The 25946-nt window shown below is 48.1% G+C and overlaps 4 protein-coding genes across 13 annotated transcripts in view; 2 read left to right on the top strand and 2 right to left on the bottom strand.

The window, feature by feature from the left end:
• The window catches only part of Usp49 (ubiquitin specific peptidase 49), an 88854-nt gene extending 83936 nt beyond the window's left edge, over window positions 1-4918 (top strand). For all 4 annotated transcript variants that reach the window (XM_076858744.1, XM_076858745.1, XM_076858747.1 and 1 more), the window contains 2 exons: window positions 344-549; window positions 1546-4918. In XM_076858744.1, the coding sequence (XP_076714859.1) occupies window positions 344-549; window positions 1546-1736 (397 nt within the window). In that variant the 3' untranslated portion in view covers window positions 1737-4918. The remainder of the gene's footprint in view (window positions 1-343; window positions 550-1545) is intronic.
• Window positions 4919-8165: 3247 nt separating this feature from the next.
• On the bottom strand, window positions 8166-9736 carry Tomm6 (translocase of outer mitochondrial membrane 6). Of its 2 annotated transcripts, none has more exons than XM_076858758.1 (3): window positions 9512-9736; window positions 8652-8752; window positions 8166-8463 (listed from the first exon to the last, which is right to left on the bottom strand). In XM_076858758.1, exons 1-2 carry the CDS (start codon window positions 9637-9639, stop codon window positions 8656-8658), a joined length of 225 nt encoding a protein of 74 aa, XP_076714873.1. In that variant the 5' UTR covers window positions 9640-9736; the 3' UTR covers window positions 8166-8463; window positions 8652-8655. The 2 variants fall into 2 exon arrangements, with proteins under 2 accessions (XP_076714873.1, XP_076714872.1); XM_076858757.1 differs by having other exon boundaries at window positions 8648-8752.
• Window positions 9737-10162: 426 nt separating this feature from the next.
• Window positions 10163-16466, bottom strand: Prickle4 (prickle planar cell polarity protein 4). 4 transcript variants are annotated; one of them, XM_076858753.1, is made up of 8 exons: window positions 16384-16466; window positions 15132-15171; window positions 13632-13772; window positions 13046-13153; window positions 12253-12390; window positions 11756-11959; window positions 10951-11155; window positions 10163-10537 (listed from the first exon to the last, which is right to left on the bottom strand). In XM_076858753.1, exons 3-8 carry the CDS (start codon window positions 13758-13760, stop codon window positions 10164-10166), a joined length of 1158 nt encoding a protein of 385 aa, XP_076714868.1. In that variant the 5' UTR covers window positions 13761-13772; window positions 15132-15171; window positions 16384-16466; the 3' UTR covers window position 10163. The 4 variants fall into 4 exon arrangements, with proteins under 4 accessions (XP_076714868.1, XP_076714866.1, XP_076714867.1 ...); XM_076858751.1 differs by lacking the exon at window positions 16384-16466 and adding an exon at window positions 15811-15860; XM_076858752.1 differs by lacking the exon at window positions 16384-16466 and adding an exon at window positions 15708-15784.
• On the top strand, window positions 15281-25393 carry Frs3 (fibroblast growth factor receptor substrate 3). 3 transcript variants are annotated; one of them, XM_076858749.1, is made up of 7 exons: window positions 15281-15300; window positions 18260-18403; window positions 19515-19603; window positions 20913-21099; window positions 22758-22919; window positions 23705-23862; window positions 24150-25393. In XM_076858749.1, exons 3-7 carry the CDS (start codon window positions 19538-19540, stop codon window positions 25062-25064), a joined length of 1488 nt encoding a protein of 495 aa, XP_076714864.1. In that variant the 5' UTR covers window positions 15281-15300; window positions 18260-18403; window positions 19515-19537; the 3' UTR covers window positions 25065-25393. The 3 variants fall into 3 exon arrangements, with proteins under 3 accessions (XP_076714864.1, XP_076714863.1, XP_076714865.1); XM_076858748.1 differs by lacking the exon at window positions 15281-15300 and adding an exon at window positions 16548-16632; XM_076858750.1 differs by lacking the exons at window positions 15281-15300; window positions 18260-18403 and adding an exon at window positions 16558-16632.
• Window positions 25394-25946: the final 553 nt, after the last annotated feature.

Consider the following 25946-nt stretch of genomic DNA (forward strand, 5'->3'; position numbering starts at 1 on the left):
CTAGCCTGCACCAGATATATCTGTGCCTGAAGATTTTCTAGCCTTGCTTGGACTCACTGTAGATTCATCTTCAGGATAAAGTTACATAAAATCATCTGTGAAAAGAAGGGCAGGTAGTAAATTGTAAAGATTGTTGCCTGAAATGCTTGTTTAGGAATTTCTAGGTTCAAAGTACTTTGTGGAACAGTCACAGAAAATATATGTGGACATTGGTTATTACACTTTATTGATGGGAAAACCAAAGGCGGAAGCTTAAGTTTTCTCACTTCCCTGTTTTGCTTAAGGCTATCTATGATCGCATATGGCAGTTTTCATTAGTAAGATGTTTATGTCCGTGTTCTAGGTGGTCTGGCCGTAACCATCGAGAGAAGATTGGGGTCCATGTCGTCTTTGACCAGGTATTAACCATGGAACCTTACTGCTGCAGGGACATGCTCTCCTCTCTTGACAAAGAGACCTTTGCCTATGATCTCTCCGCAGTGGTCATGCATCACGGGAAAGGGTTTGGCTCAGGACACTACACAGCCTATTGCTACAACACAGAGGGAGGTGCGTGCGCTTTACTCTGTGGGGTGGGGGACATGGAAAAGGGTTGGTGTGTCCACAATTTATTGCCTTCCTTTTATTTCCATCCCACAGGTCACCTATGGGGAAACTATATATGTTAAAATTCAGTGAAAAGAAATATGAAAGATTCAAATTTTTGATATATACTAAGTAACATTATAAAGTTGATTTAAGAATTAAAAGGAACTGACACATGTAAAAGTGCTTAGATCAGTGCCTAGTACATAATACTGGCTTAGTCTATCACAGTATTATCAGTACTATTGGTTACTGATAGTATCATTATTGCTGTGGTAATGATACTTCTGCAGACCTCAGTTTCCTTCTTGGTTATGCAGAAACTATAGTACCTCTGTGATTTTGTGGAGATATTATGAATCTCACTAGCTTCACTCAAAATAAAGCTGAGGACATTCCTGAGCACTTTCTGTGTTCTTATTACTTCCCTTACTCTGGGAAGAGTGGGGATGCAAGGGCTTCTCCAAAGGAGCTTGTTGCCCAGGGAAGAGCTTCCCAACTACCGTATTGAGGCATATGGGGTGCAGATACGTTTTCAGCAGTGCCCCAGTTTTGAACCCCTCAGCACCTGGGGCACCCAGAGGCTCTGAACAAGTAACTTATCCTTCTAATTTTCCTTTATCACTCCTATTTTCATTTCTCTCCTCCTTGTCCAAATACTTAGTCCTCAGGATCTTGGCTATCTTTGTGGAATGTTCTAACGGCCAAGGAAAAAGCCTGAGTAAGCTGATGACAAAAATGACAGTCAGTGAATACTGTATGCAGTATCCATGGTTAGTTTTGGTAGACCAATGGTTACAGAGAATCCTGGTTTCATTTACTCGTCCTTCCTGCATCGCCAGTAATCCAAGGGTGGCTCTAATTAGAACTCCTCTGTTCCTTTCTTCATCTCCTGGTTTGCTGCTGACTGGAAATGTGAATTGGGAAGTCATTTCCTTTTTCTCTCCTTTGGTTTCCTAGGTTTTTGGGTCCACTGCAATGACTCAAAGCTGAATGTATGCAGTGTCGAGGAAGTGTGCAAAACCCAGGCCTACATTCTTTTTTACACTCAAAGAACAGTGCAGGGCAATCCAAGAATCTCAGAAACACAACTCCGAGCTCAGGTGCAGTCCAACAACAAGGATGAAGGCAGACCACAGATATTCCCTTGATTGAGAGGCATGGATAAAGACTGCTTTGATTTTAATCCGTTGGTGTCCCCACATCTTTCCCCTCATAGGAAATAAGGCTACTGCAGGAACAGATTACTAGGTTTGCCTCACTGGGGCTACAGCGGAAGATGCCAGGTGATTCATGTTCTGTCATAATGTTTGTAGTCACTTTCTTTTGAATGCATTTAGAAATCCCCTCCTTTCATAAAACAAATCAAAAGGAGTAACTTCTATGAAGATTCTTTCATCAGTTGCTTCTGAATATAGAGGGATCTGAGTTGAGGAAAGGAGGGGGTGGGGATTGATCATCCAGCCAGGAGAACAGCTGTGTCTTTGGTCCCATTAGGTGAGTCCCCTACTAACCAGGGCCTCTTAGCAGCACCAGAACATTCCCAAGGTGAGCAACTCTGGACAGAGCACATGAAGAGGGCTCCTGGGCTGGCAGCTTTTGGATGGGATTGGTTCTGACGTGGGAGGTAAAGTCCACAAGGGAAGTAACCTTCAAGAGTTAAAACTCAGAAACTTCCCTTTTCAGGGGATAGCAGCTGAAGAGTGGAATGACATGTGGTGTGTTCACATGTCATACCCTCCTCGGCTGCTGCTGCTGTTTAATCACTCTATACTTCTGGGACTGGCATGAACACCCCTTCCTTTAAAAAAAGGGACAGTTGACATGAAGCAATGGACCAGTACATGTTCTCTGCTGCATGCTGAGCCAAGGGGCTCTCCTGGCTATCCCAGTTCTGTAGCAGTTCCTTGGTTCAGGTCTAGGGCAAGCTTATGGTTCAGTTTAAATTGGTCTGGAGGTCAGTTGTCTCAGGCTTTCTCAGAATGCAGTAAGGGCAGGCAGGGCTTATCTGAATGGCTGCTGCCCTTTCTTACCTTGGTGTAGCACATGGCTTCTTTACCTGCAGATTCTTTGTTACACCTGGAGAGGTAGAATATTAGTGTTTGTAAGGCTTGGGAGCTTTTGCTTTCCCTAGGGTGGGGGAATTACTTAGGAATCCACTGTGTGTGTCCAGTTTATTGCAATGGCCCTGGCCTGTTTCCTTCTCATCTGCTACTCCCTATTGTTGCTTTAGCTACCTATCCTCAGTCCATCAGAGAAAAAATCAAAAGTGCCCTCTCCATTATTCCAGTACTAGTAAAATATATTTTTCTTTTAAAATTTGGTCAGTTTCCAAATGAGATGAGTTTGCCAAACAAAAACTCTCCCTGACATCAGGCACCAGAATTTCCCTTCTTAGTCCTTTGCTTAAACTCCCAATGAAAGTGAAGGCAAACACCTATGTTTATTATTGTGGTGCTTGCGGCAGTGAGCCCCAACCTGTCTCTATGAATGCTCATCTTTTGACTGAGTATATCATATTGTTTGAATTCAGGTAGAAGTACAGTTGTCATTTGAAGGGAGTAGAAATGGAAGGGAGTTTGGGGAGAGGTGGGGCATGGGAAAAGTGAAGCTAAAGAGAGAGGGTTATAGCTTTAGCAGTGCTGATGAGCCACATTTCTCAAACAGATCTGTAGCATTTGCTGTTGATCTGAATTTTGAGTTGAACTCTCCTGTAGAACCTACCCGATAACACTGAGCATGGAGGAAATTTAGACAGAAAATGGCTCACCCTGATAGGAAGGAGTGACTATATTTTAAATTATACTTGCTTTTTCCAACACTGTGAGGTTTCTGTAATATTTAGCTTTTATTTGGAAGCGATAGCGTATGGCATTTTTATGCTGTTTGGTTTATATTGTCTACTGCAAGCTTCTTTGTATAAGCTTTGCCTGGGTTCACCCTCTCCTGGACACTGTTTTAAAGTGTCCACAGCTACCAATGCTGTCAGAGGCTCTGATGTGAAACTGTACTCTCAAAGTCCACATTCCTAAGTTGGCATGACTGGTGATGACTTCTTGTGGCAACAGTAAAGTCCATTAACAACAACAACAACAACAACAAAAAAATGAAGGGAGTGAAAAGTAAAGGAAACTGAATTGTGCCTCATCTTGACACCTATGTTTATTATTCTAACAATAAGAGAACTTGCAAGATAGAGAAGAACAGATAGAGCACCTGCTTCACCCCTCTGGCTGTCCAGAAATACTGATTAGTAAACAAAAATTAAAAGGTCTTCAATTTTTATTTAGGAAATAGCATACCAAACACTGTAAGGATTATTAGGCAGATTATTTGTAAAATAGTGCTTGTTAGCTGAGCACTCACTTATCAAATTAATAAAGTCATTTAAAATGAGTTGGAACAGAAACCAACATCAGAGTTGCCCTTAAGCTACACAATTATGAAGGTGCCCATTGCAGTCACAGACACCTCAGGTACCAGAAGCAGCAGCACTAGGCACTGTTAAGTTAGTTTTTAAGGAGATTTTTTTTTTTTTTTTTTTTTAGAACAGAAGAGTTCACCACTGCAAAAGCCAATAGCTGTTAAGGGAAGTGTCCCTTTGCCTGTAAGTTATTTACATTGGAAACAGATGAATGTCTCAGTTGCGTCTTATATTAATTGAAACATTAGGAAAAAATGAAAATAAGAACAGGTAGAAGTTGACTAGCTGCTGCCAAATCAAACCCAAGATCTACTGAAATCTTAAAGGGCCTGCTTCTTTCCCAGGGCAAGTAGTTAAGAGTCCCATTCCAGAAACCCTTTGTAGTTGGCTGGTGTGTTTACTTGCTGCTGTAACCAGCCAAGAAGAATGCACCCTGGCCCTCAAAAAAGATTTCTTACCTCAGTCTAGCCTGACCCTCATACCTATGGTTGCCTCTGAGACCAGCATCCATGCTAGTGTAAAAAAAATTAGGAATGCCCTTGGCTGCCAGGAATTGAAGCACTTATTAAATTGTGGACAGAGTTCTTGCTAGCTTTGATCCAGCCCCTCTTAGGCTGAGGTAGGGGGCAGTGCCACACTGTAAAGAATTTCCAGATGTCTCTTAAAATGTCATGAACAAAATTGGAAACTGTAGAAATGTTAATGTGTCCTATGGACTCAATAGCAAGAGTTTATTTTTGTTTTTAAGGGCAAGGCTTCTAGAGCCAATGATTGTATGAGTTCCCTACCTGGCTATGCTTACAACTCCATCCAAGTGCAAGGGAAGAACCAATGGGGTGGATTGGCTGGTAGTGGGGCATGCCCCAGTGCAAGCCAGAGAGGTAGACAGTAGTAAAGAATGAAAACTTGGTTGGGGGTAAAGGGGTGGGGGGGTGGGGGGACAAGAAGGGAGAAATGAAGTTTGTTTTACTTACTGATAAAGCTTTGTGAACTAATTTTATACAATTCATAAATTGGTGCCTTGTACTCAATTATGGTTTGCATGAGATTGAAAAGGAAAAGGATTCCTTCTTATCATTTCAAGTGGCAAATGGGTCTATGTAGTATTGAAAGCATTTCATCTCTTGTGTGTAAATGCAAATCATTCTTACCAGCAAGTTCTGAAATTTTATTGTAATGTCCAAGTTGTTCCTATTTGTGATTACTCATCAAATGGCTCTTTCCAGGCCTGCTGTATACCCTTGTGTGTTCCATACATTAACTCTGGCAAAGCAGGCTGGAAGACTACCCCTTCCTAAATGTGTTCTATATCCCTATTTGGGGTTCAAGCTTATAAGTGGAAGGGTTGCTTTTCCAGCTGGTTGGGAGAGCACAAATGATCAGAAAAGGCCTTTTAGTCTTTATCAAAATAATGACTTGTGCTGGGCAACTTGTGGTAGAAGTCAAACAAAAGTGGTTCCTCCTGAAGTGGTACCTCCATTGGTTCTGAAGTTCTTTTGCACAAAATAGCAAGAAGCAGTGTAGAAAACAATCCCCTGTATGTGAATTCTAAGACAAACCAGTGCACTGTGTAATATGCAAAGGGAATGATGCAAAAGAGAAGCCTCCACCTGGGTCCCCACACCCTTTCCCAGGCAAATGTTGACTGGGATTGTGAGTAGATATGGAAGGTGGTGCTGAATGGCTGTAGGAGTGAGCTGAGTCCACTTACTGCAGGGCTGTTCTAAGCCTGTTTTCTTTTGATTCCATCCAATCTTAAGGTTTCCCCTGAGCTCATTAGACTTCACACCAAAGGATTTTTTAAAAGCTCACCATACCAAGCACACTTGATAACCAGGTTCCTTAGCCTAGTTACTGCACTAATTAGGTGAAGATCTGTGCCTTTGGGGTAAAACTTCCCATGGCCACTTAGGTTTTCACCAGGCACATATGCATCTCTCTGGTGGCTGATTCTTTTTAGTCAGCACTAAAGCTGAAAAACACCTTCTAAAAGAGGACTATGCGTTTAGTTTATATCTAACATGTTTAGCAACCATTTCCTAGGTATAGGGCTATGACTTTAGTCACTATGTACTTGTTCAGCTCACACACTGCTCTAGTTATACCAGAGTTACTATAGCACTGAAGCAGTCATTTTTGTGGATTTGTTCCATATTTATACTGGCATGTTTCATTTAAATTCAGCTAGCTGTGGGTATCTAGCTCAGGGGTAAAGCACATGCTGAGGCCCTGTGTTTGATTCCTAGCACCAAAAAAACAAACAAAACCCCCCAAAAAAACCAAACAAAAACCCAAAAAACAAAACAAAAACCTAGTCAAGGACTGACAAATGTAACTGGATCTAAAACTGACTTCCCTTGGAGAGAATGTTGTATTAGCAATGGTGAAAGCTAATACTTTCAATTCACGGAATTGATGAAATTCCATCAAAAATCTTTAGAAATTATAGACTTGATAGTTTTATTTACTAAATTCATAACTAAGCCAGTTTATATGAAACCTTACCCAACCAGCATTGTGGCTTTAAAAACCAACCAACAGTAAACATAATTATTTGAAATTAAATATGAAATTTTGAATTGTTTCTGGAAGCTGCCATCCATGTTGATTTTCAACTTTGGAAATAATTTACTTTTGGCACTAGGGATTGAACCAGGGATGCTTTACCACTAAGCTATATTCCTCACCCTTTTTATTTTCTGAAACAATAATCTTGCTGTTTCAATCCTCTTGCCTCAGCCTGTTAAGTTCCTGGGATTATGGGGCCTGATCACAGCACCCAACTCAACTTCGGAAATTTTTATCAAATAGAATGAACAATTATGAGAAGATCAGGAAGCAGACTTTAAGAATCTAAGTTTCGGTCCTATAAAGGAGGTTGTGGTATTCTTTGTTGTTGCAGTAGTCTGATTTAGGTCTAATGGGGTTTAGCATCTGTTAGAGCTTAAAATTTTCCTCTTGATCTCCTGGAGGTAATGGCTTCAAACCTAAGCCTTGCTCTCATATGTGACCACTCTTCATCTTGATAATCAGTTAAGATATAAACCTCTCAGAGGATCTCTAATCCCAGTGTACTGTACAGGGTCTTGGTTTCATATTAAGCCAGTCCTAAACCTGAATTCCCACAAGCTCATAGTTCATTCCTCTTATCAGATAAGACTTATCTGATGAATATTCATGAGAATGGTGCTTTCTAATTCTCAAGCAGCTTTCTTTTTATTATTATCTTTTCTTTTGGTACTGGGATCAAACCCAGGGTCTAGTACATGCAAAGTACTTGCTCTGTCACTACATCACCAGCCCTTAAATAACTTTCTTAATGAAATTTATACCAGTAGGGTCAAGACTTGAGTTAAAAAAAAAAAAAAAAAAAAAAAAAAAATTGAATGAACAAATTGCTAAAGACAAAGCATCTATCAGGTGTAACAAGCCACAGTGGTGCAGTTGTACTGATCCACCTAAAGCCCTTTAAACCCACAGCAGTTCCATATGCGTCTTGGCACATAAAAGCATTTTTTTCCAAAATGCCTAATAAATTGACTAGAAAAAAATTATTATGGTGAACCTGTCTGTATCTTCACCTTTTTCTATGCCTATGAGTCTTTCCATGCCAGTTCTTTATATATTCCGTTTCCAAAGAACCCAAGTCCCTGGACAGTGGTGTTAAGAATTTTAGGATCAAATAAACATTTGTTTACTTGCAAAGGAAGCAGCTTCCTCAGCAGTCTCACTTTAGTGCCCACTGCCAAGGCTGACTTATATCTTCCTCCACCTATGCATCATTGCCCTCTTTCTGCCACCAAACCTCATTCTATCCCAGCAACGATGCCTCCCTGGTGCCTGGAAAACCCACCTGATACGCTAAAATGCTATGCAACACCAAATGGCTTCTTCCCCAATACTGTTCAACAATAGAATTCCTCAAGAATAAGCTTCATGTTGTGTTGGCACTATGTGTAGTGGGTGGTTACAGGTTTTTTTTTTTTTTTCCTTCTTTTAATAAGAGGCAAACCACCTCCATTACAATCTGTTTGGGGCTTGTTCCTGTCTTTTTCAAGTGTGAAATATAAATCATGTTTTTATGATTTTTGTAAATCTGGACTTTTTACACCTTGTTTTTGTAAGCAGAAGTTTCTTATTAAAAGAATAAAATGTCTATCTTTGTGTGTGATCTTTATTTCAAATATTTGTTATAACACCATCATTATTCCTTGGAACAAGAGCAAAGATCACCCCCTGCAGAAACTTAGGAACTATGTACAGAATTTTACAGAATAGAGGCAACACTTTAGCAGAGGCTGAATGTTGACCATAGAGTGGAATTCACCCAGGCAAGAGGAAGGTGAAGGTGCCCTCTGAATCCAACTTCAGTTACCATCAGGGCAAACTTGTGCCAGTCACAGATTGTACGCTGTTTTTGGAAGGTTTGGGTGCAGCACAGGAATTCCATTTATCTGCAGTAGGATCATAGGACAACAGGTGGCATTAGAAATAGAAAACCAGTTAAGAAAGATCTAGAAAAGCTAAGGATTTTACATCAAGTTTCTTTACTACATTTCACAAAGAGGTGATGTAAATTATTGCTTCTCCTAACCTCTGGAACTTCTCAGATAGGCAGAGGGGTGGTTAAGTGCTCACCTACTTGGCTAAACCCCTGGCTGAGGTGCCATTAGGTCAATGTCACTCAAGTTCCTGGCCAGCCAAACTCCCGCAGCAAAGAGTCCCAAGTTCAGGATCAAGTTCCTGGATAGAGAATATATTTCATTAACCCTGTGGTCATTGAGTCACCTGTACGGCTAACAAAAAAAAAAAAAAAAAAAAAAAAAAAAAAAAAAAATACAATAAGAAGCAGGGCGCGGTGGTGCACTCCAGTAATCCCAGCGGCTGGTGAGGCAGAGCGGTGGGGGCTGGGCTGAGACAAGGAGGATCGCGAGTTCAAAGCCAGCCTCAGCAACCTCAGCAATGGCGAGGTGCTAAGTAACTCAGTGAGACCCTGTCTCTAAATAAAATATAAAATAGGGCTGGGGATGTGACTCAGTGGTCGAATGCCCCTGAGTTCAATCCCCAGTGTGTGTATATGTATGTATATATATATATATAAAGTAAAACGCTAATCATTTCCCGATGCGTTGATAAATGGTTATTACATGGTACCGTTGCCCAATACCCACATGAGAACCTAGGATTCGCCTCTGTTCCTAAAAAGAGCAAGATCAATTGCAAAGGCCAATTAGGCACTCGTCCAGGGCTGAAAGGCCTGTTAAGTGTGTGGACGCCACCTGCTCCCCGTTCCTCTCGTCAGGGCGACATTCTTTACTAGCCACGTGATATACCGATTTTCCCACATGGGAATCCTCCCGGTTAAGAACCTCAGCAAAGCACATTCAGAGGTACTTAGCGCTACTACGTTGGCAATGTACAAAAACGGACGCCAGCCTCGCCAGGAGGGGGAAATTCAGGTGTACATGGGCTAGAGGGACCAAGCTCCCCGGGCTCAGTTACCTCCGGAAATCATTCCTATCGGTGGCAAAGCGGTAGACTCCCCGAAGCCAGTCTCCTACGTTGTCCGGAATGTCAGGGGCTTCATTTGCCGACCCGGCAGCGCTCACTGTAACGCCGCTGGAAGCCATTAATACTTTGGATGTCTGCACTGCACTTGAAAGACAAACCGTACAGGCGTCCGCAACACGCAACTTCCGGCCTGGCGCTTCCGCCCACAGGTAGAGGGCGCTGTCGCTCTAGCTTGCCTCTAACCGCCGATGGCCACTCTGCGGCTGCGCTTCCACTAGCGCCGGGAGGTGGGGGGAGTACACGGCTCAACTCTATGGTGCCCTCCGTCTAGTCCCACCAGACTTCCGCTCCGCAGCCAGTCATCACCACACGTGCTAAATTATCATTTCGATGGCTCAGGATGAGGGTGCTGGGGATGAGGGCTAGTTTAGGGGGGAAGGCGTAGCTTTGAGGAATGGGATTTCCCAAGAAAATCTCTACGAAAAGTCAGAAAAGTGTAGTGTTGAAGAGATGCACTCCAAGTTTGTCACCTCGCTGCCTCACTCAGGCAGCAATCCCTGATTAAATTCAGCCTGGGATTTATAGAGGATAAATCCCCGCCTTAAGGATGCCGCCCCTTCAACCCCCAATCTCGGCTGCGCCACTAGCAAATGGTGCAATGCTTCCTGGAGGTGTCGCTATCCTCTGCCTGGAAGCTTCCGACGGTCTTCCTGAGCCGCGGAAGACGCTGGCCTAAGAAAAAGCCTTCGGGTTCTGAATCAGAGGAAGAGGAGCAGGTGGGACATGGGCAGGACGCGTCCTCCTTGGGATCGCGGGGCGTCTCCAGGCGTTCTAGCTCCCGCCTACTCTGGGTTTCCAGGCTGGAGCTGGAGGTTGCGGCGGGAAATTCTGCCCGGGAGGTGAACACAGCGTTTAACGAGACGTGGTCCTTTCTTTCAGTTGGGTCTGGACTTCCCTCCCTTGTTCCGGATCGGGTCAGAAAGGCTCTTCTCAGATCCCGAAGTGCTCTGCACAAGCCTGGCGTAGCGACCCACTGAAGCTAGCGGGGTTGGGCGCAGCCTCCTGCCCCGCCCCGGGCCGTGCGCGCAGCCGCCGCCGCGAGTCCTCCCCAGGGGCCCCCACCTCTCCCTGCTCCGTCCACCAGCCGGCGGCCGCGTCCCCCGCCCGGGAGCGAGTCCGGCGCCGCAGCCCCGACCGCGGCGCAGGGTGGGTTCGGGAGGCCCTTGGAGCGCTCCGGCCAGGGACGCGCGGTGAGAGCTGCGGGCCCCGAAGCTCGGGTCTGGGGGTTGCGGTGGGAGGACGGGGGGCGCTGCTGGAGGAATGGGACGGCGTGGAACTGGGGCGAGGGTCCCGCCCGGGAGAACCCCTTCCTCTACCCAGCCCAAGCCACTACTCCCTCCCGCATTGATCTGCACCTACTCTTCCCTTACCAAGGGACGCCCGCCCTTCCAGTGTCCCCGCCAGGCTCAAGCCCGCATCTGAGTAGAAGCTCTCAAAGCAACTGGGGCAGTAGGGGCTGCCCCCCGACAGGGCATAATGTCCCCCGCGGAGGGGCCCAGCGCAGCCCTGGCAGCAGAAGTGATTCTCGTGCCAGCGGCGTCCCTCTGCCTCTGTGCAGCGCCGGGAGAAGATCAACTGGGAGAGGGAGAGGGAGAGGGAAATAGTCCATTCATTCATTCACCCATTAATTCATCCAATAACCACGCCTTATACCTAGTTAACGCTAAAGCACGTCCACAGACATTTCCATTTGATGTACTTCGTCACTCTTAGACGCATGTGGGCTGATTGGCTTAGCCAGGATCCCCAGCTAGCAGGTGGCAGAGTCAGAAGTTCAACCCTGGGCTCCTGGACTCCCAACCCAGGCTGGGCCTTGCCTCTTATGCTGACATTAAGGGTCTTTCTAGCATGATTAAGCACAGCATTGAGCATCACACATGCTGAGATGAATATCCAAGATATTCATTCCCTGCTCCAGAGAAATCTCTTTGAGTCCAAAAATTTTGAGGGACTCTGCTTGTGATTGGGGGGGGGCACAGATAAAGGCAGTGGGTCTCACATGACCAGAGCTCAAGTGAAAACCCCCGTTGGATGGTCTGGCTGGTTCCTAGTTCTCCCTACCCCACCCTGCAATACTGGGTCAGGCTACAGCCTACAGAGTATCTGTCTCCTTACATCCAGTTATTTTGGGCTTTGGGCAGTATCCCCCTCCTTTCCCTCTCCTCAGTGTTATACCTGGTCACAAGCTGGGCATTGTGGCCGCAGCAACTCAGCATGATGACGACCACAGTAGAGATGCCCATCATGGTAGAAGTAGATGAGGTTTACCAGGGCCTGGCCACAGGCCTGGCAAGTGAAGCAAGGCCGGTGCCAGCAGCACTGCTCGCCTGCTGGGGCTGCAAACACGCTGTACTCTCCAGGCTTCAGCTGCTCCCTGCACTGCCGGGTGGGGACACTGGGCCGGTCACAGTCACCGTCTGAACCACCTTCCAGCTTTCCTTCTGGCTTCCATTGCAATCCCAACCTAACTTGTTTTATGCCCTGGCAGGCCCACCCCCTCTGCAGTCTCCACCAAGAACTCCCAGACTTGGTTTCCCTTTGTCCCTAAGGTTTGCTAAATTGCCCCTCCCTAAGCCCTGTCTCCTCAGAGTCCCAGAAGCTAGCCCCTTCTGTAGAAGTGAGAGGGCAAGGAGTGGAGAAAGGAAAAGGATTGGGAAAGGGGAACTCCATACCTTCTCACAGGTGTGTCCTTCAAGCTGGGGAGTTACCAGGTGGGCCACCCCTTGTCCTAGGGCCTTCTGCTTCCGCTGGACACAGAAGAGCCGCAACTCAGCCAGTTCATCCTCCCCAAGGGCCAGGCAGTAACGTTCCTACAGAAACAGGCCTCTACTATGACTGGGACAGCCCCAGAAGACAGGACTAAGGTTCAACTAGAGAATTCTAGAAGGCTTAGTTGCTGGGTATGATAGAGCTAGAACCTCAGGAAATAGCATAGATGCACTGAAAAGAGGGAAAAACTATTAAGAAAGTTCACCACTGTCTCACCCTGTTCTCTCCCAGAAAGGTTATAAGTCAGGACCTGACAGCCCCATACCCTGTCACCACATATCTAGGACCTTGCTCCCAAAGAGCTACAGCTCGGCATCATTTCCTGTTCTTGTGTTTTCTCTATTTCATATGCTTCTGTCTTGCCTCCCAATTGAACTGTAAGCCTTTAAGCTGGGCACATGTAGGACCTCAATAAATACTAAACCACCATGCTCTCTACATTTGTACATTCCATTATTGGTTTCAAAATTGTTCATGTCCATTTTCTCATTTGCTTTTGAACTAAGCATTGTGGAAGACATGGCAGATGTTATTGCACCCATTATGTAGATGGGAAACTCAGGCTTCAGGGGAATGACTCCCCCCACCCCCCCACCACCCCCCATTGTAGAAGAGCTTTACTTCCCACAGCAAGTAAAGGGGGAGAGAAAAAAGGAGAGAGGCAAACAGAAGGGGAGCTAGAGAAAGAAAACTCACATCACTGTCCTGTGGAGGGAGTTGCTGCAGGAGGGTCTGAAGCCCAGTCCAGTTGGGGACATGATTGGTGTCCTGATGACGTATGCCTAAGCTCAGGAGTGCAGGACCCTGAGGGAAGACAGCAAAAGAGGAGAGTGGAGTTAGGTCTTTTTCTTCCTTTCCCCCTTTCTTCCTCCTTAATGCCATCTCCTCCAACCTAGAGCAGCTTCTAAGCAAACCCCTTGCACTAGGATATTCCTTCCAGATCCTCAATGCACAAGGACACAGGTCACTCCTGCATCTGCAATCGGTCTTTAGGGAGTCCCCCAAAAGCTTCCCTTCTTATACTTGAAGCTACCCGCTTCACTCCTTGAGGCCAAAGCCCTCAGGTTGGCTTTGACTACCCAAGCCCTAGGATAAGTAGTATATATTCATGGGAATGAGTTTATCCATGTCCTGAGGGGCTGTAGAGAAAGGAATTCCTGAAGAGGGAAAAGGGCCACAAGAAGTTAGCCACAAGAGAAACTGCCTCCCACTTGATGGAGAAGGGAGGAGGTCCAAAGGACAGAGAGCATGTTGGTCTCAGGAAGGGCAATACTCTTACTACCTGAGCAGAGGTATCCTCAGGGTCCTCTTCTGGCAGGTGGCCTGAGTCATCTGAGTTGGCCGAAGGACCTAACTCCCTGGAGATGGGACCGTCCTCTTGGTGGAGCCAGCCAGAGTTCAGCATTGACATTGGTGACAAGATCTACCCCAAAACAATAAGAACCACCTCCATTCATTGGGCCCTTATAGTATGCTAGGCAGTGCTGAGTGCTTACAGGCATTATCTCATTCAATCTTGCCAACAACCAGGTGACTTAGGTGGTATGTTGTCCCCATTTTATATATGGCCAAGCAGAGGATCAGTGAACATGAATGGTATACCTAAGGTCAAACAGCTAGTTAAGTGGCAGAGCCAGATCTCAAGGTGAGGCCTTTCAGCTTGAGTTTCTGAAGTTCAAATTCTGGAGTCTCCCAAGATTGGGTGGAAGGAAAAAGGAGGCCCACAGTGGGAGGAGAGGGCATTTTGCTTTTATGGTGAGCCCATGGGCACCCCACAACAACCAAATGTTCCCCATTTCTCCATAAACCCATGTCCCTCTCAGCTCATCTAATTTATAAGCTCTGTAGAACAGAGGAAAACATTATGCTTTTATTTATAGCAGCTATTTATTTCTTGTTTTCTTTATTTTCTTTTGCAGTGCTGGGAACTGAACCTAGGGCCTTGCCCATGCTAGGCAAGTGCTCTACCACTGAGCTACATCCTCAGCCTCTATGGCAGCAATTTCATTGGATAATCTTAATACATTTCTTTAGACTTCCTTAGCAAGTCCTGATGTGACTGCAGTATCTTGATGATGAAAAGAAACTACTGAAGTATAATAGAGATGGGCCCTGCCTTCAAAGAATTCATAGGCTAGTGGTGAAACCAGACCGAATGGGACCAGAATGCTGGGCACATCACACACACTGGGGGGAAAAAATTACCTTTACCACAGCAGCCAGTGTGCAGTGGTACAGGCTGTGATCCCAGCTATTCAGAAGGCTAAAGCAGGAGAACCACAAGTTCGAGGCCAACCTTGGCAACTTAGCAAGACCATATCTCAAAATAAAAAAAGGAATAGCGATGTAGCTCAGTGGTAAAGTGCCCCTGAGTTCAGTGGAGCTGATGGTGGGGAGGATTACCATAGTCAATTTTTTTGTTTACTCTGTGACAGGAACACTTTTAGGATTTTACATAATATAGTCCATCCCCACAATAATCCTATAAAACAGTTTCTTTTGTCCCATTTTACAGCTGAAACAAACTTTAATATGTCCAAGGTCACACTCGAAAGCTAAAGGAAGCTTTAGGAGGAGATGGCCTTAGAGCTGGATGGAGTCTAACAGCAGCTGGGAATAAGGGGGTAAATATTAAATCTCTGGCCTCTTTTAAGACATGACTTTGGAGTTGGGCCCAGGTTTGGACCATAACAGTTATCAGTGCTTCCCAGGCCTGAATCCTCCTCAGCCCTGTTTCAAATGTCCTGCGCCACCCTTCCCTTCTTTCTGGCTCCACACCCACCTGCTTCCTTCCTGTTCTGTCTTCAGGTCAGGCAGGTTTCCTGTGGAAGACAGCCAGGATGGATTATTCAAACTGGGAGCTAGGAGTAGCAACTTCCCCTAACAGCTGCTCTAGACAGCAAGAAGGGGGACATATGGGACCCCAGAAGGGGATTTGCACTTTCTTCTAGGTTAGCTAATAACTGAAGTTTAGCACGGAATTGTCCGAATTTAGAAACAACGCCTAGATCTTTGTCTCTCACTCTTCCCCCACCTCTACCCAGAGCAGCCTAACTTACCTCCACCTAGCACTGGACCCCACCTTACTAACATGCCATATTTCCCCTCCCTCCTCTCCCCAGATGAGGGACCGGGTTGAACCGCCGCCTCCCCGCAGGTGGAACCACGCTCAGGGAGTATAGAAATCCCCAACCCACGCCTGCCTAGAAGGGCAGAGTCCGACAGGCTCTAGGGGTTGGCGAGCAGGAGGGAAGAGGTTTCCCCCGGACAATTGGGGGAAAGGGGCGGGGAGTGTCCGGTACCGCCAAGTGCCCTCTTAATAGATCCCAAAGTTTTTCTAGGACTTTATGGGGCCCACCCGCAGAGAGGGGATATGGGGTGTAGTGGTTTCCAAGTCTGCTCGGGATCCTTGTCTGACTAGTAGCCTAGGGAAGGGGACCGGGACTCCGCCGGGGCCTCACCGCAGATTCCCGCCGGTGTCCGCGCGGTTCTGGACCGACCCGCCGTCGGACCCGCCCCTAGCCCCGCCCCCAGCCTCTGCCCGCGGGGTAGGTGCGGCCCTTCCTCCCCCACTTCCCCAGCGGTTCTCGCCCGCCCGCCCGGTCCGGCTGGTGGAGAGGGGCGCCGCGGGGTGGGGGACTTAAGAAGAGCATTCGTGGGATCTCAGGGTGGAGACAGAGCAGGCTGCCCTGCCCTCGCCATGCGTGGGCTTTGCGCCGGGACTCCGCCCAGGTTCTTAGCCGCGCGGAGAAAGGAAGCGCACAGTGGAGTCTGCAGCCTTTGCCCCCCGGAGGGTCCCAGGTCCCCTCAGACCTCCCCTCTGGCCCTAACTCTACCACTCTCAGTGTGCTTCCCTCCCGTTCCCGTCTTCTTGTCCCCATTGATCCCCCCGCCGTTTTTCCTCTCCTCAGCCCTCTAGGGTCCCACTCTTCTCCCTTTTTTTCCCTCGGACACTCGCCCCTATCTTTCTGCCTCCTCAGCCCCGCCTCCGTTCAGGCCCCGCCCCGCTCCCGCCAAGGTTCCCAGCCGCTGACCGGGAGCGCCCTCTGGCGTCTGCGCATGCTCCCTGTTCTCGACTGCAAAGTCCTCCAAAGGGACCTTCTAGGCTGTGCGCCGGTCGCCCTCGCTCGGGTCCGCCCGCCCGCAGCGTCTCGTTGGTGCTGGTGGTGACCTCCGACCCCGCGGCCGCGGGCGGGGCGGGGAGGCCTTAGCTCCGGGCGGGCGGCGGCTACTGCAGCGGGACCCGGGAGCGGGGCCCGGCGCCGCCCGGGCCGAGGGGCGATGTGAGTCGGGGCGCCGCGGGGCGGGGACGAGGCGGCTCTACTGAGGCCGCGTCGCGCCGCGCTGCAGTCTCCGCTCCCTCCCTAGGAAGCCCCGGGCAAGCGGGCGGTGGAGTCCCCAGGGCTGGGGGCGGGGATCCAGGCACGGTGCGCGGCCCCGACCTTCCCATTCCTTGCGGGTCCCTAGAAATAACCCCTTGACGACCCTGCTGCCAAATCTGCCTCTTACTCCCCAGACCCTACCCTCTCCCCCTCCCCCGTCACGCCTTCGCATCTCCTGTAGCCCTCAAAACCCCTTGATCACTTTACGAATCCCCTGAAACGCGCGCTGACCCACCGTTCTGAATGTCCCCAAATGCTTCCACTTCCCTGAAATTTCTCAGATCGAGCCTTCATATCTTCTGTTTTCTTTGCACCATGCTCAAATCCAGTTCTTGCCTACGTCCCTCCTTTGCATTTCAGTCACCAAAACCCCATCTAATTCCAGTCCCCACTCCATAACTATCCTAGATGGGAGCCCCCTCCCCCATCCTTCCCGCCCAATGGAATCTCCCCTCAATGGGTTATCTAATGATATGTCCAAACATCATCTGATGGAGACAGGAAAAGTATAACCCTTCCCCCACTTGCACCCCGTAGTTCTTGGTTTCACACACAATCCTCACTCCCTCTGATAGCTTAAGCTCCAGTGTTTTCCCAGGAATCTATCTTTAGGCTGTGCACATCTCCTTTGGCCTGCTTCCTCCTTCCTCCTTCCTCCTTCCTCCCAGAGAATAAACCACACTAAGAGGGTGGGGGTCTTTTTACCTAGGAGTTGTGCAAAGATGCAGGGCACTGTGTCCCTGGGAAATACTTTTTTTCAGAGCAGGAGGATGGGATTTTGAGAGTCTTCAGAGTCTTAGTTTGTTGACTTTTCTACCTGGGGTGCAGATGCTCTCAAATTTGGCTTGTTAATATTTTTGTTAAAATTGAACTTTTCAGAGTTTGGGGAACAGAAAGTCCAGCTTCAAAATGTGCGATTAAAGAAGCTTGTCCTGGAAGAGGAAATTGTTCATTTTAGTGATGTTGGTCTTACATACTTACCTCTAGAAGTTATTGAAGCTATGAGTGCCACAGTTTTCCAATGTTTCCCCTAAAAACTAAGGCCTCGAGTAGGAGTTGGGGATGGGGTAGTGGGGAATTGATTTGACAGTCTCCCAGATATTTGGTAGCAACAAAACAGACTATGATATTGGTTTCCTGAATCTTAAGCCAGTGCTATTTCTAGTACATTATAATGTACTTTTTAAGAAAGTTCTTTGTAGAGTTAAAATTCTTGCAAAAGTAAGGCCTTGTTTTGGGTGTTGCTTGTAACAGCACTGACAGGGGAACATAAACCTGAAGGTCTTGGGACATCTTGGGTGTCTCAGACTTCAAATTGATGCCAGAGGAGTCCCTCCCTCTCTGAGCCTATGGGGCTTAGAATTTGTGGCCCCATGATCTTTCTTTATAGGTGTTTCTGTCCCATTGGGATCTAGAACAGATGTCCAGATGGAATGGATGATAACAGTTCAGTTTCATTATCAGTTGGGGTGAGGATAGGAGTTTTCCATTAATCTCTGTTTTCTGTGGTCTCTGTTTTCTATGCTAGGTGAGCCCCAGGTGTGACCCAGAGGGATCCAGGTGTCTTCTCTGCAGGCTGTTTGCCATGATACCCCACCAAGGACAGGGGGAATAAAGTGGGAATCCTTCCCCATGCCCCTCCCATGGTCAGCTCCCCAATGGCCTGGGTGAGGTAAGAGCTGCATATGGAAGTCAGTTTCCTGGAGTTTCCCAAGTTGGGAGGAATAGAGAGTAGAGATCATTGGGTTGTTCAAGTCTTTGTACATCCTGCAGTTTTAGAAGGATAGTTGATCCAGTCAGCTCATTCTTGCAGCAAATTGCAACCTCTTGAAACTTCTAGTTAGAATTGGTCCCTGGGTTTCTTATTTCCTTAGGTCACTCAAACCTGGTGGTATCCTCTCCATCCTAGAATAGGCCTCACTGTTATGATATATTATCCAAGTGCCAGAATCCTGGAGGGAAAAGCTAAATAGTAAGGCCTCTGGTCTCCCCTTTGGTCAGTGGGGAGCAAAGCCAGCATTTTGTTTCTGTTTTGCAGTGTTGGGGATGGACCCTGGGTCCTAGTGCAGACAAAGCACACACTACCACTGAACTATAGCCCCAGAATGTTTTTAAATGGAGAAATATTCAATCAAGGTTATAAAAATTGTGTGGTTTAAAACCTTAAGTTTTTCAAATGTGTCTTTATGATTTTAATGTCACAATTTATTTGAAGAAAACACCCACAAGAAAATTTTCAGGTGGATGTTGGGATAGTAGTGAAGGAGGAAAGAACTTGGATGAAGTCGAAGGGGTAAAGTAAAAAAGGAGGTGGAAAAAAGAGAAAGGTACAGGCCAAAGTATCTGGTACTTCCAAGTGACAGTGTCTTTGCTGAATCTGAAAGAGGGCCTTGGGTTGGCACCCTTACTCCTGAGACAGGTCACTTCTGGGCCCCGATCATATCAATACTTTTTCTGCAGCCCAGGTCTTTTCTTCCCTACCTTTCCATGGGTCAAAATCCTGCATATTTCCTAAGGTCCAGGTTGAATGTTGTACTTCTGAAAAGCTTTTTCCATCCGCCCCCCACCATTAGCATGAACCCTTAACACGTTCTAACTCAAATTAATGTTTATCCAAAGTCTATCCAGCCCTGAATTGAGAGTAAATTCTTTTGAGGTCTGTGTCATACAGTCTCTTGGACAGAGCAGGTGGTCACAGTGAGGTGATTCTGCCCAAGTTCCCCAGAGCAGGGCTTTTTGGAGCTGCTGCTGGTGATCTGCTTATCTCTTATATTTTTCTCTAGGGTAGGCTGGCTGCTCTGACACCATGGGGAGCTGCTGTAGCTGCTTGAACAGAGACAGCGTCCCAGACAACCACCCTACCAAGTTCAAGGTACCTAGAGCCATCTCCTCCCTTGAGTTCCTAATATTCCTGTGCAGTCACCTCAGCCTGTCTATGGAAAGTCTCTGCAGCCAGAGACCAGGAGGTGATAGACCATGAGGTTATGGGCTTAAATCTTCTCCCATTTACAGCCTCTAAGGTGGCCTGATTAAAAAAAAGGCCCAGGCCATTGTCATTTTTTGCTCTTCTTGATACTATTAAGATTATGTTTAAGACAGGCATCTTGGCCTAGGCCAGTAATCTCAGGAGGATTGCAAGTTCAAGGCTAGCCTCAGCAACTTAGCAAAGCCATAAGCAACTTAGTGAGACCCTGTCTCAAAATAAAAAGTAAAAGAGCTGGAGATGTGGCTCAGTGGTTATGTGCCTCTGGATTCAATCCCTGGTACAAAAAGAAAAAAAAACTTGAGCAACAAAGATGTACCACTCTGATAACTTTGAAATTAATATTTATGTTTTTAGAGTTCTATTATTTTGAGAAAAATAATAGGTGATTGATATAATATTCATTAATATTATTGATGATACTATTATTAGTGATATTTAATATGTAAAGTTAATGATAACAAATTATCTAATAAGCTCTAGATTATGATTTCCAATCTATTTTAATGTACCTGTGTCAATTTCATGGTAATATTTGCAGAATAGGAAACTTGGGACTTAATGGGTTAAGTAATGCTTACCACATGATAAGCCCTGTATCAGTTTGCTGTTTGCCTTTTGAAGCTAAAGCCAAACTCCCTTGGGCCAAGGTCCCCTGACCCCTCCCTGAAGGGGGCGCCTCCTGCCCACACTGGGACATTTTGGGGCATGATGAAGCATGTTTCTCTGCCTACCAGAGGAGGGAGCCCTTAGCAAGGTCACACAGTTGGGGAAGTAGAGGCAGTATGTATTTCTTCTGCCTTTGGCTTGATATTCCTGACATCTTAAGAATTTGAACTTACAGTTTAACCCTTTCGTTATAAATGTCTGGCCTTTGGATACCAAGCCATGGACTCTCCGGGATTATTTAACCCTGGTCATCTAACCACTGACCTTGGGGGTTAACTATTTCCCTCTTCTCTCTGTTCAGATGACATAACTAAGTCCCATAGAGGAGGGGGTTGCCCAGATAATTGCCATGTGCCCGGCTCTGTTTGTATATCCCCAGTGACTGTGGCATTCAGACATTGTCTGGGTGGAGTTAGGTAATACCCTGAAGTCTCCCAACTCCTGCCTGAAAAACTGCATCCTGGTGGCTCAGGGTCCTGCACACTCTTATTGGACTCACTCATTGACCTTTCTGTCCCCTCCCCTCCAGGTGACCAATGTGGATGATGAAGGGGTAGAATTGGGCTCAGGGGTGATGGAGCTGACACAGAGTGAGCTGGTGCTGCACCTGCAGCGGAGGGAAGCTGTCCGCTGGCCCTACCTCTGCCTGCGACGCTATGGCTATGACTCTAACCTCTTCTCCTTTGAGAGTGGCCGCAGATGTCAGACAGGCCAGGGTGAGTACCAGCTCTGCCCATTCCCTGGGACAGGGGCTTGAGCACCTGGGGATGGAAGATATAGCACCAGAGACTGTTGGGAAGTTTGTTGTAGAATTTGAGAATGGTCTTTAACATCCAACTTAGCCATCAGACTTGACAGGTGTTGTCAAAAAAGGAGAAGAGTCTTAGCCAAAGGTACACAGCACTTTTTTACAGAACTATGTGAACTTCCAGGCCACTGTTCTATCTCTTTAGTCAATGAGTTTCCATTTCATTCAGTATTTGTAAGAATATCTGTTGCACTGCCTGTGGGAAAGAGTCGGTGCTCCTAGGTCAGAGCCTTCCTAGTAAAAGCAAATGACTCTCCCCTTTATTACTGCAGTTACAAGGTTCCTTCTTGCCTCTAAGTAGAACTAGTTTTTTCTAAGCTTCCAGGTCATACATTCTGGACCCTATAAGTAATGAAAGACACATCAGTTAGGAGACTGGCTCCTGTGGGGATGAATGGCTTGGGAATGATATCTGGGGAGTTGGGACACTTGGGTCTCTACTGGACATATTAACCCTCAGGAGGTTCACCTGTGAGCAGTGGAGTGTAATGTATTCTCTCTCCCTTCTCTCCCTGCAGCCAGAGACCAGGAGGTGATAGACCATGAGGTCAAGGTTAGAGCCAGCCATGACTCTTTGAAGGAGTTGCATGGTCTGGGTTTATGTATAGGATCCATATATAATGCTGCAAAGAGTCCTACATGGGATTGGGTTAAATGCAGGTTGGGATTATAACTTCAGAAAAGGGATGATCAAATTTCTCCACTGAGGTGACCAACAGGATGGTGAAAGTCATATTTGCTAGAGGAGCCTTCCTCTCCATGAACCTCACCCTTGGAGCTCATAGACAGAGGCAGACATCACTGAATGAGCAGAGGAAGGGACAGGAGAAGTTTCCTGTTCCTAGGGAGGTTTGCTCTTCATTTGGCATCCTAGAGAGTCTGCCCTAACCCTCAACATAGGGTTCTTCCAAAACTCCAGGCTTTCCCAGTCTTTTCCAACCCAGATTAATCTTGCCAGAATAGCCTATTTTCTTCCTCTCTCTCTTTTCTGCAAACCACAATTGTCTTATACTGTGCCTTGTGTTAATAGTAATATCATAATAGTAATTATTGTCCATACCCTAGCCTAATTGTATTTATCTTTGCTGTGGATATGTATACACACACACACTAACCCCAAGTAGCTTGCCTCTAGTCTCAGGTCCCACTGTTGCAGAATCCAGGCTGGCCCAACACCAAGGTGATCTCTCTACTCCCTGAGTCCCTGGACAGAGTCTGTGTTGGAGTTGGAAGGGCAGTGAGCCGGCTACATCTGGGAGCCACACAACTGCCTTGCCAGACCTGCCTTTAACTCTGCAGCTCTGCATCTTTTCTCCCTCCCTCCCTCCCTTCCTTCTTTCACAGATAATGTGAGTATAGTGCACAGGATACCTTGGGCCCAGCCCCTCCAATAGCCCTGAGGTTCTAGAGTGCACCTGGGAAGAATGATCAGGGCAAGGAGAGGTATTTCCAGGTCTCTGCAGCCCTGGGACTGGAGTTCAGGGACTTTTCCTGAACTTGGTGTGCCTGTGGAGCTATTCAGCCCTGGAGTCAAAGGAGCCATCGTTTCTTCCTCTCCTTCTCCAGGGATATTTGCCTTCAAGTGCTCTCGGGCTGAGGAAATCTTCAACCTCCTCCAGGAACTGATGCAGTGCAACAGCATCAGTGTGCTGGAGGAGCCAGTCATCATCACCCGAAACAGCCACCCCGCTGAGCTTGACCTCCCTCGGGCCCCCCAGCAGCCCAATGGTGAGGAGACCCCCATTCTGGGACCCCAGTGTACACACACAAAGCACAGGCCCGGGAAGCACGAGCCTGGGAGGCATGAGTCAGGCTGACAGGTGGGGGGACAGCTGGGCGAGCCAGCCTTCCAGGACAGTTGTCCATCATTAGAACCACGCTTGAGGATGGATAAGTCCTGGGCTGGACCAATCAGGTGACTCAAGCTGAGGCTGTGGAGTCCTGGACCTTGTATTGACTAATGGTTGAGGAACAGACAGGAAGACTTCGGGTTTCCATGGAAACGGCAGTCTGGAGCTTTTTGCTTCCTTCCTTCTGTCTGCTGGGTCACACATCTACCCCTCTGGCTGCTACTGCAGGCATCTCTAGCTGTGACTCTCCTGGAGGGTTCCCATGGCTTCTGCTTTCAGTCACTGAGTCTAGACCACACACCTGCTTGCCTCTTGGTACTCCCTGAGCTGTCCTGAGGATGGAAAGGGGGGAAAGAAAGGATAGAAAACAGTCTGTTTTGGAGGAGCTTCCTGGAGCCCGCCAGCAGAACTGTGAGGCTAAGGGGAAATGCAGGGACAACAGGTGTGGCTTAGGTGGTTCAGGAAGGAGAAAGTGGGGGGTTGACTTCAGACTGACCTCTGAGGGGCAGGGCAGGATTTGAGGAGCAGAGAGAAGGTGAAAGGCCATGCAGGCTGCCAGTGTAGTAGACTGATTCCTCCTCTGAGACACAGCATATATGCAGTTACAAGTGGCTGTCAAGTGGTTAAAGTACCCTCACCTGGGCTTGCCTTTCCTGGGCCCAGCTCTAGGCTACACTGTCTCCAGCTTCTCCAATGGCTTTCCTGGCTGCCCTGGAGAGGGCCCACGATTCTCTGTTCCCCGGCGGCCATCAACAAGCAGCCTTCGACACTCTTCGCTTGGGGAAGAGTCCACCCACGCCCTCATTGCCCCCGATGAGCAGGTGAGCATGCAGCTGGCCAGCCCCTGCCCTGTTGGTCTGGGTGGAGACAGGAGATAGGAAATATGGTCACCTCCTCCCAGGAAGGATCATGTGAAGGGGGCTAAAATTGATGGGGTTCTTCCTGTCCCCACAAAAGAGGGAGTGTCTCTGGAAGGTTTGGAAGATGAGGAGAGAGGAGACTCCAGCTTTTTTCCCCTGTGCCTCTTTTGTCTTCCCCCATCTGTTCTGTCCTTTCCTTCCTCCTGACCCTTGGACCCTCCTGTCTCACTTGGATTCTTTCCCCACAGTCCCACACCTATGTCAACACACCTGCCAATGAAGATGACCACCGCAGGAGCCGGCACTGCCTGCAGCCTCTACCTGAGGGCCGGGCACCCTTCCCCTCACAGGCCCAGGGCCCCGACCAGCGGGACCCACAGGTGTTCTTGCAGCCGGGCCAGGTGAAGTTTGTGTTGGGCCCCACTCCTGCTCGGCGGCACATGATGAAGTGCCAGGGCCTCTGCCCCAGCCTGCATGACCCTCCCCACCACAACAATAACAATGAGGGTTCTTCTGAGTGCCCGGCCCAGCCCAAATGCACCTACGAGAATGTCAGTGGGGGGCTGCGAAGAGGCGGTGGCTGGAGACTGAGCCCAGAGGAGCCGGGCTGGAGTGGCCTGGCCCACCGCAGGGCTGCCCTGCTGCACTATGAGAACCTGCCCCCACTGCCCCCTGTGTGGGAGAGCCAAGCCCAGCAACTGGGTGGGGAGGCTGGGGACGATGGGGACTCAAGGGATGGGCTCACACCCTCCTCCAACGGCTTCCCTGATGGTGAGGAGGACGAGACCCCACTGCAGAAGCCCACCAGCACCCGGGCTGCCACCCGCAGCCACAGCAGCTTCCCTGTGCCACTGACCCGCTGCCGTGGCTCCCCAAGGGTCTTCAACTTTGATTTCCGCCGGCCAGGCCCCGAACCCCCAAGGCAGCTCAACTACATCCAGGTGGAGCTCAAGGGCTGGGGCGGAGACCGCTCCAAAGGGTCCCAGAACCCCTCAGTTCCCCAAGCCCCGGTGCCCATCACCCACCCTGCCCGCAGCTCAGACTCCTATGCCGTGATTGACCTCAAGAAGACTGTGGCCATGTCCAACCTGCAGAGGGCTCTGCCCAGGGACGATGGCACTGCCAGGAAGACCCGGCACAATAGCACTGACCTGCCTCTGTAGATGGCCCCATCCTCCACCCATGCCCACCATGGTCTGGCCTCTGTCTCTCTCCCGTCCTGTGACCCACCCAGCCTGGGCTCAGGGCTGCTTGGCAGAAGGCACTGAGGTGGAGCCAGAAGCTTCCCAGAGTGGGCTGAAGTCCCCAGATGTCAGCCACTGAGTCTTCTGGTCCCCAGGCTGGAGAGAGGAGAGGGTGACTGGGCAAGGAGGAGCCGCAGCATGAACTGTGAAGGGTCCTGTGATGGTGTCTCACACCTCCCCTCCCATCCATTTGTCTTGTCTGTCAGCTGTCTGTGTGTGTTTTTTGGTTGGAATTTTGAAACATTTTGTACCTGTTGATTTTATTTATCAGTTTATTTTTCTATTTATTGTTTTAAATGTAATTTAACATATTTATTATTAATATAATTATTTTTAAATTCTGGCTCAATGGGTAATAACTCTTTTCTGGTAGGGGCTGGGCTGGGCATAGGGCAGGCCCAACAGGTAGGGGCTTCATTCTGGGAAGTTTGGGGTGGTTGTGGTTTTTGTAACAATTCTATGATCATTTCTTTTTCTTTAGAAAGCCCTGGCCCAGAACCTGGAGTTGGCAGAAGTGCATGCTTTGTTAAAGTGAGAGGATGACTGGAGTTGTAGACGCAGAAAGGTGACTTGTGAGGAAGACTGCCCCAAGGAGATAAGATTTGTGCCCTCTGAGACTGGCAGTGGGCTGAGCAAATGTAGTGGGGGTTGAGGGTATACAGATTCCCCTGCTCTAGGACCCTTCTGGGCAGGCCTCAGGGGATTTTTCTCTCACTCTCAACACATTTGGCCCAAAGGTGGGCCCTGGGACCTCCTTAACCATGCCCAGCATGGCTGAGCCCAGTCTACAACCTTGAAACA

Source organism: Callospermophilus lateralis, chromosome 6, assembly GCF_048772815.1.
Source record: "Callospermophilus lateralis isolate mCalLat2 chromosome 6, mCalLat2.hap1, whole genome shotgun sequence".
Taxonomy (NCBI): Eukaryota; Metazoa; Chordata; class Mammalia; order Rodentia; family Sciuridae; genus Callospermophilus; species Callospermophilus lateralis.

Excerpts from the sequence above, each read along its gene's own strand:
- Tomm6 (XM_076858758.1), bottom strand. The coding sequence starts at position 9,639 with ATGGCTTCCAGCGGCGTTACAGTGAGCGCTGCCGGGTCGGCAAATGAA. Across the intron at positions 8,753-9,511 it reads GATAGGAATGATTTCCGGAG|GAACTTGATCCTGAACTTGG; the intron begins GTAACTGAGCCC and ends TTCTCTATCCAG.
- Prickle4 (XM_076858753.1), bottom strand. The coding sequence starts at position 13,760 with ATGTCAATGCTGAACTCTGGCTGGCTCCACCAAGAGGACGGTCCCATC. Across the intron at positions 13,154-13,631 it reads CTGAGGATACCTCTGCTCAG|GGTCCTGCACTCCTGAGCTT; the intron begins GTAGTAAGAGTA and ends GTCTTCCCTCAG. Across the intron at positions 10,538-10,950 it reads GGAAGGGCGGGCGTCCCTTG|GCTTGTGCAGAGCACTTCGG; the intron begins GTAAGGGAAGAG and ends TCGCTACGCCAG.
- Frs3 (XM_076858749.1), top strand. The coding sequence starts at position 19,538 with ATGGGGAGCTGCTGTAGCTGCTTGAACAGAGACAGCGTCCCAGACAAC. Across the intron at positions 19,604-20,912 it reads ACCACCCTACCAAGTTCAAG|GTGACCAATGTGGATGATGA; the intron begins GTACCTAGAGCC and ends CCTCCCCTCCAG. Across the intron at positions 22,920-23,704 it reads GGCCCCCCAGCAGCCCAATG|CTCTAGGCTACACTGTCTCC; the intron begins GTGAGGAGACCC and ends TCCTGGGCCCAG.